The 14,232-nt window shown below is 39.0% G+C and overlaps 1 protein-coding gene across 1 annotated transcript in view; it reads left to right on the top strand.

Moving 5' to 3' along the window:
- The first annotated feature begins 771 nt into the window (after positions 1 to 771).
- LOC101860875 (general transcription factor 3C polypeptide 5) overlaps positions 772 to 14,232 on the top strand; it is a 22,900-nt gene continuing 9,439 nt past the window's right edge. The window contains exons 1-6 of the mRNA XM_005092748.3: positions 772 to 821; positions 4,373 to 4,618; positions 6,961 to 7,125; positions 8,406 to 8,610; positions 10,723 to 10,944; positions 11,890 to 12,041. Coding sequence (XP_005092805.1) covers positions 4,388 to 4,618; positions 6,961 to 7,125; positions 8,406 to 8,610; positions 10,723 to 10,944; positions 11,890 to 12,041 — 975 coding nt within the window. The 5' untranslated portion in view covers positions 772 to 821; positions 4,373 to 4,387. The remainder of the gene's footprint in view (positions 822 to 4,372; positions 4,619 to 6,960; positions 7,126 to 8,405; positions 8,611 to 10,722; positions 10,945 to 11,889; positions 12,042 to 14,232) is intronic.

The following is a 14,232-nucleotide window of genomic DNA, read 5'->3' as shown; positions in this document are numbered from 1 at the left end:
CGAGGCAATGAGCGTGCTGATAAGCAAGCCTGCCAGGCTGAGATTGGCGGCACCATGCGATTAGATCCAACAACAGTCATGGCAGCATTGACAGTATGGTTTAACGACTGCAGAGAAGATGGCGGCAGCACATCACACACAATGGAAAGACTGGGGGAAGCTGGTGTCTCTAGAGGATTGTGGAGAGACAAGCAACCTGCGAAAAAAAGCCAGAAGAATAATCCAACCAGCTGATAACTAGCACGATCAGCAAGCAGACCCTTTCATGGACCCTGGAGAGGAGGGAGGAGCAGCTATGGCATTGTGCCACATGCCTATTCTCAAACCAAGCAAGTATGTAACTAAACTTGCACACCCCCTTATGTATGGGTTAATTTGAACAAAAAGCTCTCAAATTCAAACTTTTGACGAGGGTACCTTCAAAATTTCTATGAAAATGATTTTAAAAATATTTTACCAAGGACAACATTATATATATAACAAAATTTAGAAGCTTAGTATTGATAACCTTATATCTAAAGAAGCCATGTTACCTTGGCATCTTAAATTTTAATCAGAGTTTAGCCTTGAAAGGCGTTCTGTCATTCTTTTCTGGATTTCCTTAGAGGAAGTTATATTTCTGGTATTCTCTTCTTCTTCTTTCACCCCAATCCTCCACCAATAAATAAATAAATAAATAACTAAATAAATAATGAGTAAACTACTTGACGCTTGACGAACGAGCTAGTCTACCCCATTTGTTACTGCGAGAACTACCATTAAGCGAACCAGCGCAGCCTCAAACAGACCGCCGTTCTGAGTTCTCAACAAGTCATCAAGAAGTGAGCAGTAAATACTATTGTTTTTGTGTGCTTTGTGAAAATTAACCGAACTTTGTGTTTCTCAGTCTCATCATAACTATTAATATATTGTTTATTTTGTGTTAGCTTTGAGAGGACATCCATTTTTTATCCATTTATGAGCACAACCTGCATTATTATGGATAGATCTAGATCTAGATCTATATCTCTAGACTAGATTTAGATCTTAAGATCTAGATCTAGAGTCAAGGGCGGCATTCTCACCGGTGATAGGACAACCATTGTAGCGTTCACCGTGAACCACAGAATTCTATTAAGTGTAGAATTCTGTGCTGTGACCAAACATTCCAGCGCTGTTGTGTTGAAGGCGTGCAATTTTGTCTGTGGGCAGTGAGAGAGAAAGAGAGAGAGAGGGGGGAGAGAAAGAAAGAGAGAGCGACAGGAGTGGCGCGAGAACTTCCGGGCATAAAACAAGATGGCGACCTGCGTAGTTCGGTTCGATTCGAAAAGTTAAATAGCCCTAGCATCTTTGTAGACGACCAAATTTATTTATTTTTGTGTTTTAACCATCATGTTTTCTTTGTTTTTGTCTATTTGATTATCAACATCGATTTTATAGACAGTATTCCGAAATTAGGAAAAACTGATCAGATCTTATTTCACACCGGGTGAGAATAGCCAATGCTGGCAAGTCTCACCCTTGGTGAGAGGTGGATCGTATTTTTATTCTCACCCAGAGTGAGGACAGCTACTTCCTTCTAGATTAGAAGATCTAGAGGGCCACCTACAGTCCGATTAGATTTTTTGTCTAGATCTATAGATCGGGTCCGAAAAAAATATTTTATTTGTTCGGACTCTGCTTCTTACTTAGTGAGAATGTGAGTGTAAGGAAGTTAATTTAGGCTAACTGTTGTCATAGGATTATATGTAGCCTCTATGTAATGAAATGATATATATAAGTGCTATCTAATCCTAGATTCTACTCCTACGTTGGTTTCTACTCACTGTTTCGAGCGGGGAACGATGAGTGTGTCGTACAGGTCCGGAGCTCCGTCCACTGTGTCGACCCACCAGTAGCGTCGATCCCTGCTCAGACTAGATCTAGGTTTTAGTCGTGGCTCGGAAGGCCAGTTTAACCTTCGCCGTCTGTTTATATACCCCCCGTGCTCCCTTATTCTCCTACACACACTAGGCTACACTGAGTTTGTTTACTTATTTCACGTGATTCTGGCTTGTCTGGTAATCGCAGCGAATTATAAACCACAGCCTACGGCCGCGTCTAGGCCCCCTATTCGGACTACAGCAAATCTACAACGAGTACTTAGCACACCTCTGTGATTGGCCCAAATAATAAAAATAAAGATGACATATTTCCGCTATCTATTTTTTTGTCGTCGTCCCGGGTTTCCCCCAAGACACTTGGGTTTCCCTCGCCACGACTCTCCATTAACTGTTGACAAGATCTTGCCGTGTTTGAGGGTTTTTTTTGTATGAGTTTGGGTTATCTTTTATATACAATCTCAGCAATTCTCGCACTATAAATTTATCTTAGACTCCTCAAAGTTGTGTACACACACGCGCACACTCACCCACACACACATGCACCCACAAGCGTGTGTGCCCACACACGCACACTCACACACAAACACATGGACACACACACACACACACACACGCACACAAGGGCGCGCACAGCCCAATCAGTCGACAATGAAACTTAGAGATCTAGTGACGAAGCCCACAGCATGCTTTGTGGCAAAGCGGGATGGCCACGGTGGTGAGATACAGTCGACTGGCGAGGGAAGCCCCGGGAGACGACAAAAATAGATGGCAGAAATACGTCAAATGTGTCGCAACATGGTGGAATCAGGCGCTCGTCAAATTTTTGGGCATATATGGGGTTATGATAACCGTTATATTGGTATCATCTTAAAGCCTGTTAATGTGACTCCCTTTTGGTGAAAAAAAATCCATTATCTGTGTTGAAAAGAAGTCGAAATATGTGTGATTGAAGGAGTCAGGGTCGCTGTATTTCTGATTGAAAAATTTGTGAGAAAATGGCCACCAAAATTTGGTCAGATTCCTGACAGAACTGCATGCTGATGTCAGGCATTGATTGTTCAAAATTGATAATTCAGTCCTCACGCAACACCGCGACAACAATACTCAACTACTCAACTCACTGTCGTTAGGCTCACTTGTTTGGGTTTTTTAAATTTTATTTCCAAGCAGATGACAATTGATATAAAATTACTCTGTCACTTGTTTTCACAGCCTAGTAACAGGGCCATGATTGATTACGCTTTTAGTCACTTAGTCTTGCCTGTAGGCATAGATCTTGGCCAACTTGTCTTAATACTGAATATTTTATTACAATTTTTCCTGGTGACAGTGAGTTGGTAGGGGAAGCAGAATATGAAGAGGGAAGTTGGATTTGTGACCAGGAATAAATAGGAGAGGTTCCTTAAATAAAGTCAGATTTCTGTTTTCTCATAAAACCCTATACTACTACTACTAACAAAGAAAGTGTTGGCCTATTACCATAATGTATATTTTAAATCTTCTAGACTAATACTAATTACCATTTATTATGGTAGATATAAATAAATTCTTTACTTTAAGTTGCCTCTGGTTTGTATTAGATTATTTATGTGGAGTACCTCCCGCTTTGAGAATGTGTGTTATTTTACTCATGGCGTCATGGACCCGTCTGAAGCTTAGATTCTAAAACTTTATATATTTTTTGTTCATTTTTATCGTACATCCCATGTCTGTATTGGCGAAGGTAATTTTAAAAACTTGTTTTTAGATGGATTGGCTGCCTGCTATGCTCTGAATGTTTTATTATCTTTGAATGAAGAGTTCCTTTGACAGCCTGTCACCATCTTTTAAATTTTCTTGTTGTGTTACATTACATTTGTTTCTCAAAGCTTTTCCTAAATTTTTATTGATTTCCTTTTTTATAAAAAGAAATTTCTTTGCTTGATGTTTCCCTCTTAGAAGGTCCAAAGTTAGGATACTGCCAACGCTGGATTGATAAAATAAAGATATTATGATGACATTTTATTTCAAGTGCATCTTATTGAGTCATTCGTTGCTTCTTTCACCTACACACTTTTTTTTTCTATCGTAACTATAAATGTTCCTTTTAAAAGGGATCATTAACGGATAACACACTTTTGGGTTGGGTTTTTTTCCTATTGTGTAATTGAGTATGCTCATTCTGTTTTGTGAGCAATTCAGAAATTTCTGATTACTAATGTGATGTAAGTCTTATCCTCACATTACTCGTATGGTAAGATATTTTTCTTGAAGGTCTTTATTTACACTTTCATGTGAAACTGTCAAATGAATGCAAATATTTAAAATTTTGCTCTTGTCATTGTGAACCTATATACATTTATCTGGGCAAGTCTGCCCATCGTGCAATGAAATACCCTAGAAAACTAGGAGAAATGTTCAATGTGTCCGATTAAATAGAAATTTGTTATAGTCATGCCTTTCACATCAGCTTGAATGGTGGCTTGTAGAGAAAAGAAAATACAACTGTTTGTGATTTTCTCTTCTTGAAGATTCGGTACATTATCATGGCAGCCTCAAGCTCTTCCAGCCATGACATGGCCACAGGAGGAGTAACTGATGATGGACAGAACGATGATGACATGTATGAAAGGGAGGAGAACATTGGTCTTGAGGAGGAGATGGGAGATGAGAATGGAGAGAAACAAGCTGCTGCTGAAGATGGTCAAGAGAAAGAACTCTTTGATGCGTATGAATTTGGTGGGCAAGAGGAGGATCAGGAGCCTCCAGACCCCACTGTAAGTGGAAGGTGTTTGTTGCCATTCTGTATGATATTATGTCATGAAGGTGCAAAGACATTATTACATATTGATGGCCTCGTTCACAAACTGTCTTACTCTGAATGGTTATGTGATTTAAAAAATAAATAAAGAATCTCCATTTCACACAATGTCTATCTGACAAAAAGGTTTATATACAAATGTGCCAAACAGTCATGTAATTAACTCACTTGCGCCTGAACTATTTTTCAGCCAACAACAGTTGAAGCCTCACAATGTTTGGATATATTGAATCTTTGACCATGAAAAAATTGTGAAAGCTATCATAAAGAAGGAAAGAAATGCTCTCACAGGAAAAGAAAACTGCATCTAATTTGCCCTTTAGTTTTAGTAGAGGTTTTATGGCACTCGCAGCTGCATAAAGTCTTATGAGCGCCTAGGGGTGGATGTCAACAGAGAAGTCCTTACAGGGAATCAGGCTTACTCTGCTCACCTCTCTAGCTTCAACAGCACAAAATCTGCTTCGACTATCAAAGCACCCCGGAAATATCAGGTCACAAGAGTGTGACAAACATTCAAAAGAAGTGTAGGAAAATGATGATAGTAAGGATTAGGAAAGAAAAAGCAGCAGTTCCCTGTTGCAGTTCAGGCACAGTTATGAGCATGACATTGATGAATCAGCCCATTTACAATTCTACTGTGCATAAGAACATTGTAATTCCCTTTGGGAATGACCTAAAGACACTTCAGTCGGAAGCGCCACCATGGGGGGTGATCTAATTTGTCAAAATATTTATAATCAATATTTTTCAATGGAAATGTTTGGGGTCATTCAATTTTTTTTTGCGCCCAATTTGTAATAAAATCATCTAACAAGAGAAAACTGTCCAGCATGGAATAAGCAGCACCAGGTGTTCATATACTACTTTTTCTATGTGTTACAGAACATTTTCTGAATAAATCAGAAACCACATGATACAAGCAGTTAATTCTAACTCACGTATGCTGAGCTTGGTGCAGAAGCATGAAATCTAGTCCAAGTAGGAGTACATGATGCTTTTCCCAAATGATGCGACAGTATCCTTTTCCTGTCATTCTGTCTGAAGTTGCACTGAGATACTACTGTCCTTTTCTCACCTTGTGAATGGTTACACCTGCAATTAAAAGATTTACTGCTGCTATGCCCTCAACTAGAACTACTAGATTTGTATATCTTTGGACTAGACTTGGAAGAAGAAGAAAGCTCTTTCACTTTCACCCAACTCCTACTCTCAACTGTTGATTACCTGAACTTAAGCCGTATCGTTACATCTAGCAGCTTCTGGTAAGTTTTGTGGGACATTGCTTTAGCCTTCTACTTCACTATCAGACCTTTTAAGCACTTCAAACATGTTTCATTTATGTCTTTTAGTTTTCATAAGATTTTTACGGCACTTGCAACACAATAAGATCATATAAATGGCACAGAATAGATGTGTTACAAGAGAGTAACATACACGTTTATGTCTTTGAGAGGCTGTCTCCTTTCTAAAGACGACCGCGCTTTGTTTCCGTTTACAGAGCTTTTACCACAATGTGGGATGTAAGACTTAGTTTGTTACAGTTCAAACCGTTAAAGTGACTGCTAAGGAGCATCCCGTAAATACTCGGGATTGGCCACCGGGCCGCGGCGCGTCTCGTAAATACATGGAAATAGGCTCATGTGAGTTAAGGCAATTACGTCATGTGCAGTCGCAAGGTTTGTAGCTAAAATCATGTATGACTTGAAGAAAGAGGGCCATGTTTGATAAGAAATGGGTTCAAAGTATTGGTATCCCCACTTTTTGGCAATGTTTCTTCTTTATCAATCAGAAAATTTTAATAAATTTAAAAAAGTAGATTAATGTTCCTCATTTAGCTGCAAACTGACTTTTTATATGTCTACTTTTATGCAATTGACTGACAGTTTGCCCATTCTCTGTTGTTTTCAGAGACTTAAAGATCCTTTGTCTTCTTTACCCCCAACCCCTCCTCCTCTTCCTCTTCCTCCTCCTCCTCCTCCTATTTCTTCTTTTTTTTTTCTGGGTGAGTTGGTATGAAAATTGTTCTCATTTTTTTTCAATATGTTATTCTGATTCATATATGCCAGGTTTTAAATCAAACTATATGCTGAATTTTGTCATTATATCGACTTGAAATATATGCCTCTTTTTTGTTGAGCAAAAACTTCATGCGGTGATCAAAAACTAACAGTTTCTGAAATCAACAACCCGAAATTAGCTTAGAACCAGTCCTAAACCTAATGCCGAAAATGTGTATTGACCAGTGTAATTTTTGTACTGTAAAGATTTCAATTTCCTTCTTGTAACTATAACCCACAGATACATGAGCTGTCACATTTAGACGGAAAGTATATGGATGGACAGAAAGTATGCACCGCTCGTATCAACATCGAGCGGAGATTTGTTTGTGTTGATTTTCCTGCTGTAATAAGGAATAAAGACAAAGCAATACAAATGATGGGTGGCAAAGATTGCATAGAGAAAGTAAGTGTAAATGTGGCAGTGGCTGTAAACAACCTGCTTATAATATGTTACTGTCCTTCAATTGTTTTTAAACACTTGTTGCTTACATAGTGAAGGAGCTCCTGTTTTAGGATTAAGTGGATTTTTACGTTCCCTCAATTTCTGTAAGGAAAATTATTTTGCAAGTTGAAAAGTTGTAATCTAAGATGTAAAAAGTTACTGTGAGCTATTTGTACTGTGCTTTTTTGTACTTGTTTCTTCAAAATTCTCTAAAAGGGAGATGAAGACAGATTTACCTTTAGGCTCTTTAATCCTAAGTGGTTGAAGAGGGAGCTTGGGTGTGGGTTCAAAACCTTCAAAATGGCAATGCTGCTACCATCATAATGCTCTGGTTAGTGGAAAAATGAATGACTGTACAACATTCTGTTTTCTTAAATAATGCTTTGATTTTGAATTTGTAAAAAAAAAATGTAAGTGTAAGAAGGAATACACAATAAACAATAGATGTGAAAATGAGTATTACTGACTTCTTTATGAAACCAGATGATGCCAATTATATATATAAAGTCATATCATTTAGGCTGTAGGGACTCGATGAAAGTGTTTCCCCCATTTTAATCCTTTTTTCCAGTCTGGCCACTATTTTTACTATTTTTAATTTCCGTCTGAGGTATGTGTGATTTTGTGCTACAAATGTGTGCATTTTTTTAGTTTAAAAGAAAGTCTCCGTGTTTGTTTGCATGCACATTTCATTCAACTTTTTGCTACTGTGAATGTCAGTAATTGCTGTCCAGGTTAGAGTCCTCCAGACTCTTTCTGAATTCATGGAGTGGGAAGGGTGGGATGGAGAATTTATTGCACATTGCAAAAAAGTTTTGAGCTTTTTCTGTAGTGGTGTAAGTTTGATTACGCATCACATTGAAAGTGCAGTTCCAAAACAGTATACTTGCTCCCACTCTGTACTTTGGAAGTTGTTGGTTTTTCTTTTTTCCAACTTTTAATATAAAAAAGTCTTTGATTTTGTCATTTTTATGTCAATTATTTTAAATTCTTTTTTAATGGATAAGTTTATTGCATGTCTCAACTTTAAGTCAAGTTTCTCAGTTTCCTCTTTGATGTCAGCGAATAGAAAGTCTCACAAGGAAGTTTACAGTCATATATCTTCATGGTGATCCTTTCTTGCTACATGCTTGCTGCCAGGCAAAAATATTTATTTTATCTACCGGCTTGTAAATTTGTATTTACACCAGTTTCATTAAGTAAGGTACTATTATTAAATTGATCATGTCTATAATTCCTAGATTTTGTCCAGATCTGGACGTTTGGAAGTGAATTTCCGACCTGAAGATCCATTTTGCAAGCCAACGGTTAGCACAAACAAGAAATGTAGCAATCTACTGATCAAAGTTCGACGCAGAAAAGCCACGGGTTCGACCACCAGCTCTGACGGGTTTGAGTATATGATTGAAGTCCTGGGTATCGTAGACTTAGTCTTCTTTTTTGACAGTGAGTATGTTTAGTGTCTGCAGTCTTAAATTGTTAGAGAATGTGTTTTGTACGTTCTTTTCATAGACGTTACTGTAGGTCCCTGACTGGTGTTTGTGATGTAATGGATGGGCCCTTCGCCTTCGCTTTTGCACGCAAAATATATAAATTCATTTCCTCACAGAGGTTTTTTGGGTTGGTTTTTTTAGTACATTCGCGCTCATATGACCTTAGCAGTTGCGAACGCCGTAAAACCCTATACTACATGAGTACATTCATTTTCAACCCTTTGAGCTCTTGCCACTGGCCACCTGAAACTGCCCGTATGCGTAGCCACCAGTACACCGATGAGCAAGACCTTATGTCCAACCTGGCCAGCCTGGGACAAAATGCACATGGAAAACAGTATTTACTACACAGGATGTACCCTAAAGCTGGAAATCCATAGGCAAGGAAACTGAACGGCTGCGGAACCGCACGGGGACGGTAGAGATTGCTCAAACAGATATGTCATTGTCTAAATCCATTAGTACGGAATGGCAGCGGGACAGCACCGGCAGTTTTTGCGGTACCGCAGCGGCACTTTTAAAATTGGATGCAGGAGTGATTCTGCCTCTGCCGCGGAGAAAAATGTTGGTATGGCACCTAAATATTCCTTTGAAAATGCCACATCGCATTGTTGGCGCTCTTGTTTCCCGAACTTATAGTCCTAGTGCGGTCAAAAATTCGTGGCGCAAATTATCCTCAAATATCTCTGTAACAGGTTAATCAGTGTCATCGATACTTTGCACAGCAGTTTGTGTCAGTTTGTCTTAACTTAATCATATTTTTCCACAACAATTCAGACTAGATTTTAAAAAATTTCTTCATGAATTTATATAAAATAATATAAATCTCCTTCTCGCAGAAAATGAGACTGTTCACAGCACTTCCCGCTTCTCGCACACATTTTGTATACGCATGTGGCTTACATCACAGCTCATCAGTGACACTTTTTAGTGGCAAAACTTGTTACAAGAAATTGATTTTATAGTGAACACATTTTTTGCACTAAAGGTTCTCAAAACATGCGTTCAACAAAGATTGTGTCACTACCAGAAAAACATGACGGGCTTGGTTTTAACAGCGATAGTGCCCCAGCTGTAAACCTTTTAAAATATATTATATAGAAACCGCCCACTTGTATTTTATATTAGTATTTATTAAAGAGTTTTCTAGAATACAGCTAACAGGTATTTACAAAAATATTGATCTGTTAAGACAAATTACTACAAGTCATTGTGCGAAAACTGGAGAGTCTGTGTTCAATAGTTTATTAAATATCTGATAATCAGTTGTGCCACGAATTTTTGACCGCAGTATAGACAGTTATGACTGGGTAGGTGTCATGCTGCTAATGCAAAAAAGAAATTTTTTAAAAAAGTGCAAACCTGCCGTGGCGCACCATGTCTATGGATTCAAACATTGAAGTTGCCCCTTGCAATACCGCACATTTCGTCCTGGTGCTGTTCCCCTGCCGTTCAGTTTACGGGGCATATGGATTTCCAGCTTGAATGGGATGTGGAAAATTATTCTGATGATCTTATGGATGTTAGTAATATATCGCTTAAAAGCTCAGGCACAGGGTCACGGTAGCTTCAGGAGGTCAGGGTTCAAAGGGTTAATACTGGGATGCTGTATCACATTCAGCATAGGTTGGCCCTGATGGACAGCATCAAAATAACGCCTCTCGAAAAGGATCTAAGTTGCATGTTATATGGGGTTGTAAAATATTAACAATCAATTTCATAGGTCGACCACCTGATTCTTAACACTGTGATGTCTTGCTTGTGTGTTTTCTAGCGCTTGTCTTTAATTTTTAATTGCACTGGTGATATTATCTGTTCACACAACAAGTGTTTTGTATTAAGTGCTTTGTCAGTATGTTGGTTCAACCATTTGAATTCTTACAGAATGGGTGGTTGGTCTGTGAGTACTCAGGTGTGCGCTTTGGTTTTGTCTGCTTCGTTTTGGGTTCTTGTTCTGCGCTGCTATTGTCATAATTTGTTTCATTCTAAAATGTTTTCATTGCGGTGCTAACTCATTGTGAACTTCAGCATATAATATAACAACATTTTCTCCCATATCTTTCAGAGCCATGTGACTACCAGTTCCTACCTGTAATCAAAACGGACAGTGGACAGTACCAGGAAATGCTCTCAAAGATGATACCGACCTTGGATGTGGACAGAAGTGAATATCTTGCTCGCTCCTGTCCCCTGTTCCTTCCTCCCATCATGTTCTCTCGGCGAGAGAAACCCTGCGTGTACGCTTTGGAGAATGATCCTCTCAATCCGGAGATCGACACATTTCCTGGTGCGGCTTGATTTTTTAAATATGTTAAAAAACTGGTTTTTTATGAGATTGTGAATTATCTTGGAATTATGATTCTTTAACTCAGTGCCAATTTACCTGGATCAGTTCTGGGTTTTGGGGGATTTGCTAGTCTTCTGTTATAATGCTCAGATCTCACACTTAAATGTCTAGTTCAATTCTAGATTCACATAGTTATTGTGGGTACATAACTTGGGATCTTTCTCATCATACATTTTGCACCCCTGGTCCAAGAGTATTTTGATTCATTTGAGAAATATGAAAAAAATTGAACGTTGTAGCATGATAATAGTCATAGTAATTGCATTTATATAGCACATATCCAAGCTCTACAGCATGCTCCTTGTGCTTGACAACTGCTATTATCCCAGCCCAGCAGAACCTAGAACACTCGGAAGCTTTATTGGCCTCCCAGGTAGTGCAGGAGAATGCAGACCAACTACTTGGTCGGAATTCCAAACTTTCCCTTTTCCAATGCGAAGGAAATGCTTGAGAATATTTAATGTGAACCTTTGAAAAATGGCTAATGTTCCTTAAAATGCAGGCATGACATAACTATCTGTTATGGAAATATTATGTCCTATAAATGTTATGTCACAGTCGCTTAAACTGAGGACTGCATGCAAAAATTGTAGGCCTACCAAATGTATATTATGGACCTTTCTCAAACTGTCTGTACTGTTGTAAATAATGCCCTCCTGTCTAAGGAAATCACCTATACCCACTTCCCCTTTACTCTTGTGGTTTGTTTTTGTTTGAGGTTTGTTTTTTTTGGGGGGTGGGGAGTTAATAATGACACACTGTCTGAGACGTCCATCTTGGATGGCTGTCTTGGACAATTTCAACTGTTTGTATAATTTCTATCTGAACCCTTCTCAAACTGTCAGTACTGTTCTTAATATATTTTTCCTATTTCTTCTTTGGCAGATTCGCTCAGGAAGAAACGAGTGCATGGTACACACATAATCAATTTTGAGGATGATTTCTTACCAACTGAACCCATAGATGTTGCCAGGTCTAATGTTGAGAGATATTTCCCAAGTCACTCCTGCACCGAGGGTCTTGAGGCTTTGAAAAAGGTAGATAAAATGTGTCATAACGTTGTGAAATCAGGTGCTTGTCAGTTTTTGGGCAGATGGAGTTATTGATATTATCTAAAAGCTTGTTCATTTGTCTTACGTTTGATGAAAAACCAACACCGGCAAATCACTTCATGGCTCATTAACCCTGTGACCCCTAGCTGTGGAACTCTTGCGGGCTGCTGAGTCACGCTGACTATAAGTAGCAGAATCTGGCAAAAAGTAACGCCGTGTTCAGCATTGTTTCTGATATAAATCAGGATTGGGCTTAACAACTTCCATCCACACAGCACTTCCCATTTTAGCCTGCTTTCATCTCTAATTTTATCTCCCCTCCCCCTTCAGTTCCGATCTCTTCTGAGCCCCTCTCCATTTTACTCTTGACTCTTTCTACTGTTCTCCTGGTTCTTTCTTATTTCTGTTTTTCACTCCCACCCCTGATCTTATCTATATATATATACATAAAAGTGGACTTGAGAGGCTTTGTGCTCAAACTCCTCCCATATTACCTGACTAACGTCTTTAAAACTTTGCAGGTGTCCACAGCATCTATGTGGCTAGGACCTAATTTTTAAAATCCACGTAAACTGCTTTCCCTTATTTTTCCTAAATGCTTTGTTTCATCCTCACAGAGTTCTAGGCCTAGGCTAACTTACCATCAACAATTTCGCAGTCTCATTTTTTTAATAACCAAAAGTCTTTTCTCAAGTGAGGTTTCCGTTTACCTGCCGTGCTCACTTATACCACTCCTTTGAAATTCTGGATTGTACAACCACAAAAGCGGAATAAAGAATCAATCTATACATCTATTATAATAATTTGGCAACTGGTAAACACTAGTGTCACTTTTCTCGAAGTGATATTTTGCGAGGCACACTTTGTTTTGAGAGTACAGATCTAGACCTTCTACTTCTAATTTTTTAGACCTCTCAAGATTTATTGCTTCATTCCCGTAGAGTGTAAAAAATATAGCAGGCCAATGAATTTCAGTTGATGTTAATGCACTGATCATTCTTTTCATCGAAAGGGGGCCCAGCTAGTAGTAAGATAGAACACGTAGCCTTCTCACATAAGGATGAAAAATCTCTGAGGTCCCATGTGCAAGCTGCACAGGTTGAAGATCCTTTGATAAAGATACTTGTGTTATAAGTTTGTTTAAGTCTCTTATGAATCATCATTCTGCTTTGTGGATGATTTGTGGGTGCTCTGATGTGGTTTGCTCATTCTTTCCATCAAACATCTATTGTCCTTATCTGTCCTCCTTTTTTGTACCCCCCGGGGCGGTGCCACTGACTGAAGTGTCTTTACGCCATTCCCTAAGGGGGGACATTTCTTATAGCACAATTGAATTGTAAATGGCCTGATCCAACAATGTCATACTCATAACTGTGCCTAAACTACAACAGGGAACTGCTGCTTTTTCTTTCCTAATCCTTACTATCATCATTTTCCTCTACTTCTTTTATATGTTTGTCACACTCTTGTGACCCGCTGTTTCTGGGGTGCCTTGATAGTCGAAGCTGACTTTGTCACTTTGTGTTGTTGAAGCTAGAGAGGTGAGCAGAGTAAGTCTGATTCCCTGTAAGGACTTCTCTGTTGACACCCACCCCTTGGCGCTCATATGACCTTATGCTGTTGTGAGCGCCATAAAACCTCTACTAAAACACACATTTCCTCCTTTTTTGTGCTTGTTGCTCTCTTGAAACACCTCTTATCTTCGGCACTTATATGAGCTCCTTGTGTTGCAAGTGCCGTAAAACTCTTACTAGAACTAAAACTGAAAGGAGGCTGAAGCCATCTGGGACCTGTGCACTAAATCTTTTTCACAAAGTTATACTCGTATATATCCCCTTTCTTATAAAATTGACTTTTTGAAATTGCTGTAGCATCTGATGTCAGTACAGTATAATCCGCGGTATTTTTTTACTTTCCCTCCCGTCTCACATTTACCTACTAGTTGTCCATTTTCTACTAAATATTGATGCGCTGAACACGAATATCAACTTCGTTTCCGTTGCAAATTAATAGTTTTTGAAATATTTGATTGTTTCTAATTGAGATTGAAGTTCTGTGGACCTATCAGGGGGCTCCAGGGGGTCTGCCCCACTGTGGTAAAAGATTAAAGAAAATCGGGGTGGGGAAAGGGGGTGAGCGATCAGGAGTGGGGGTAGGAAGGTGATGCCCAGCAGGC

Source organism: Aplysia californica, unplaced genomic scaffold (genome assembly GCF_000002075.1).
Source record: "Aplysia californica isolate F4 #8 unplaced genomic scaffold, AplCal3.0 scaffold00052, whole genome shotgun sequence".
Lineage (NCBI taxonomy): Eukaryota > Metazoa > Mollusca > Gastropoda > Aplysiida > Aplysiidae > Aplysia > Aplysia californica.
This window is presented reverse-complemented; position numbering and strand designations above follow the sequence as displayed.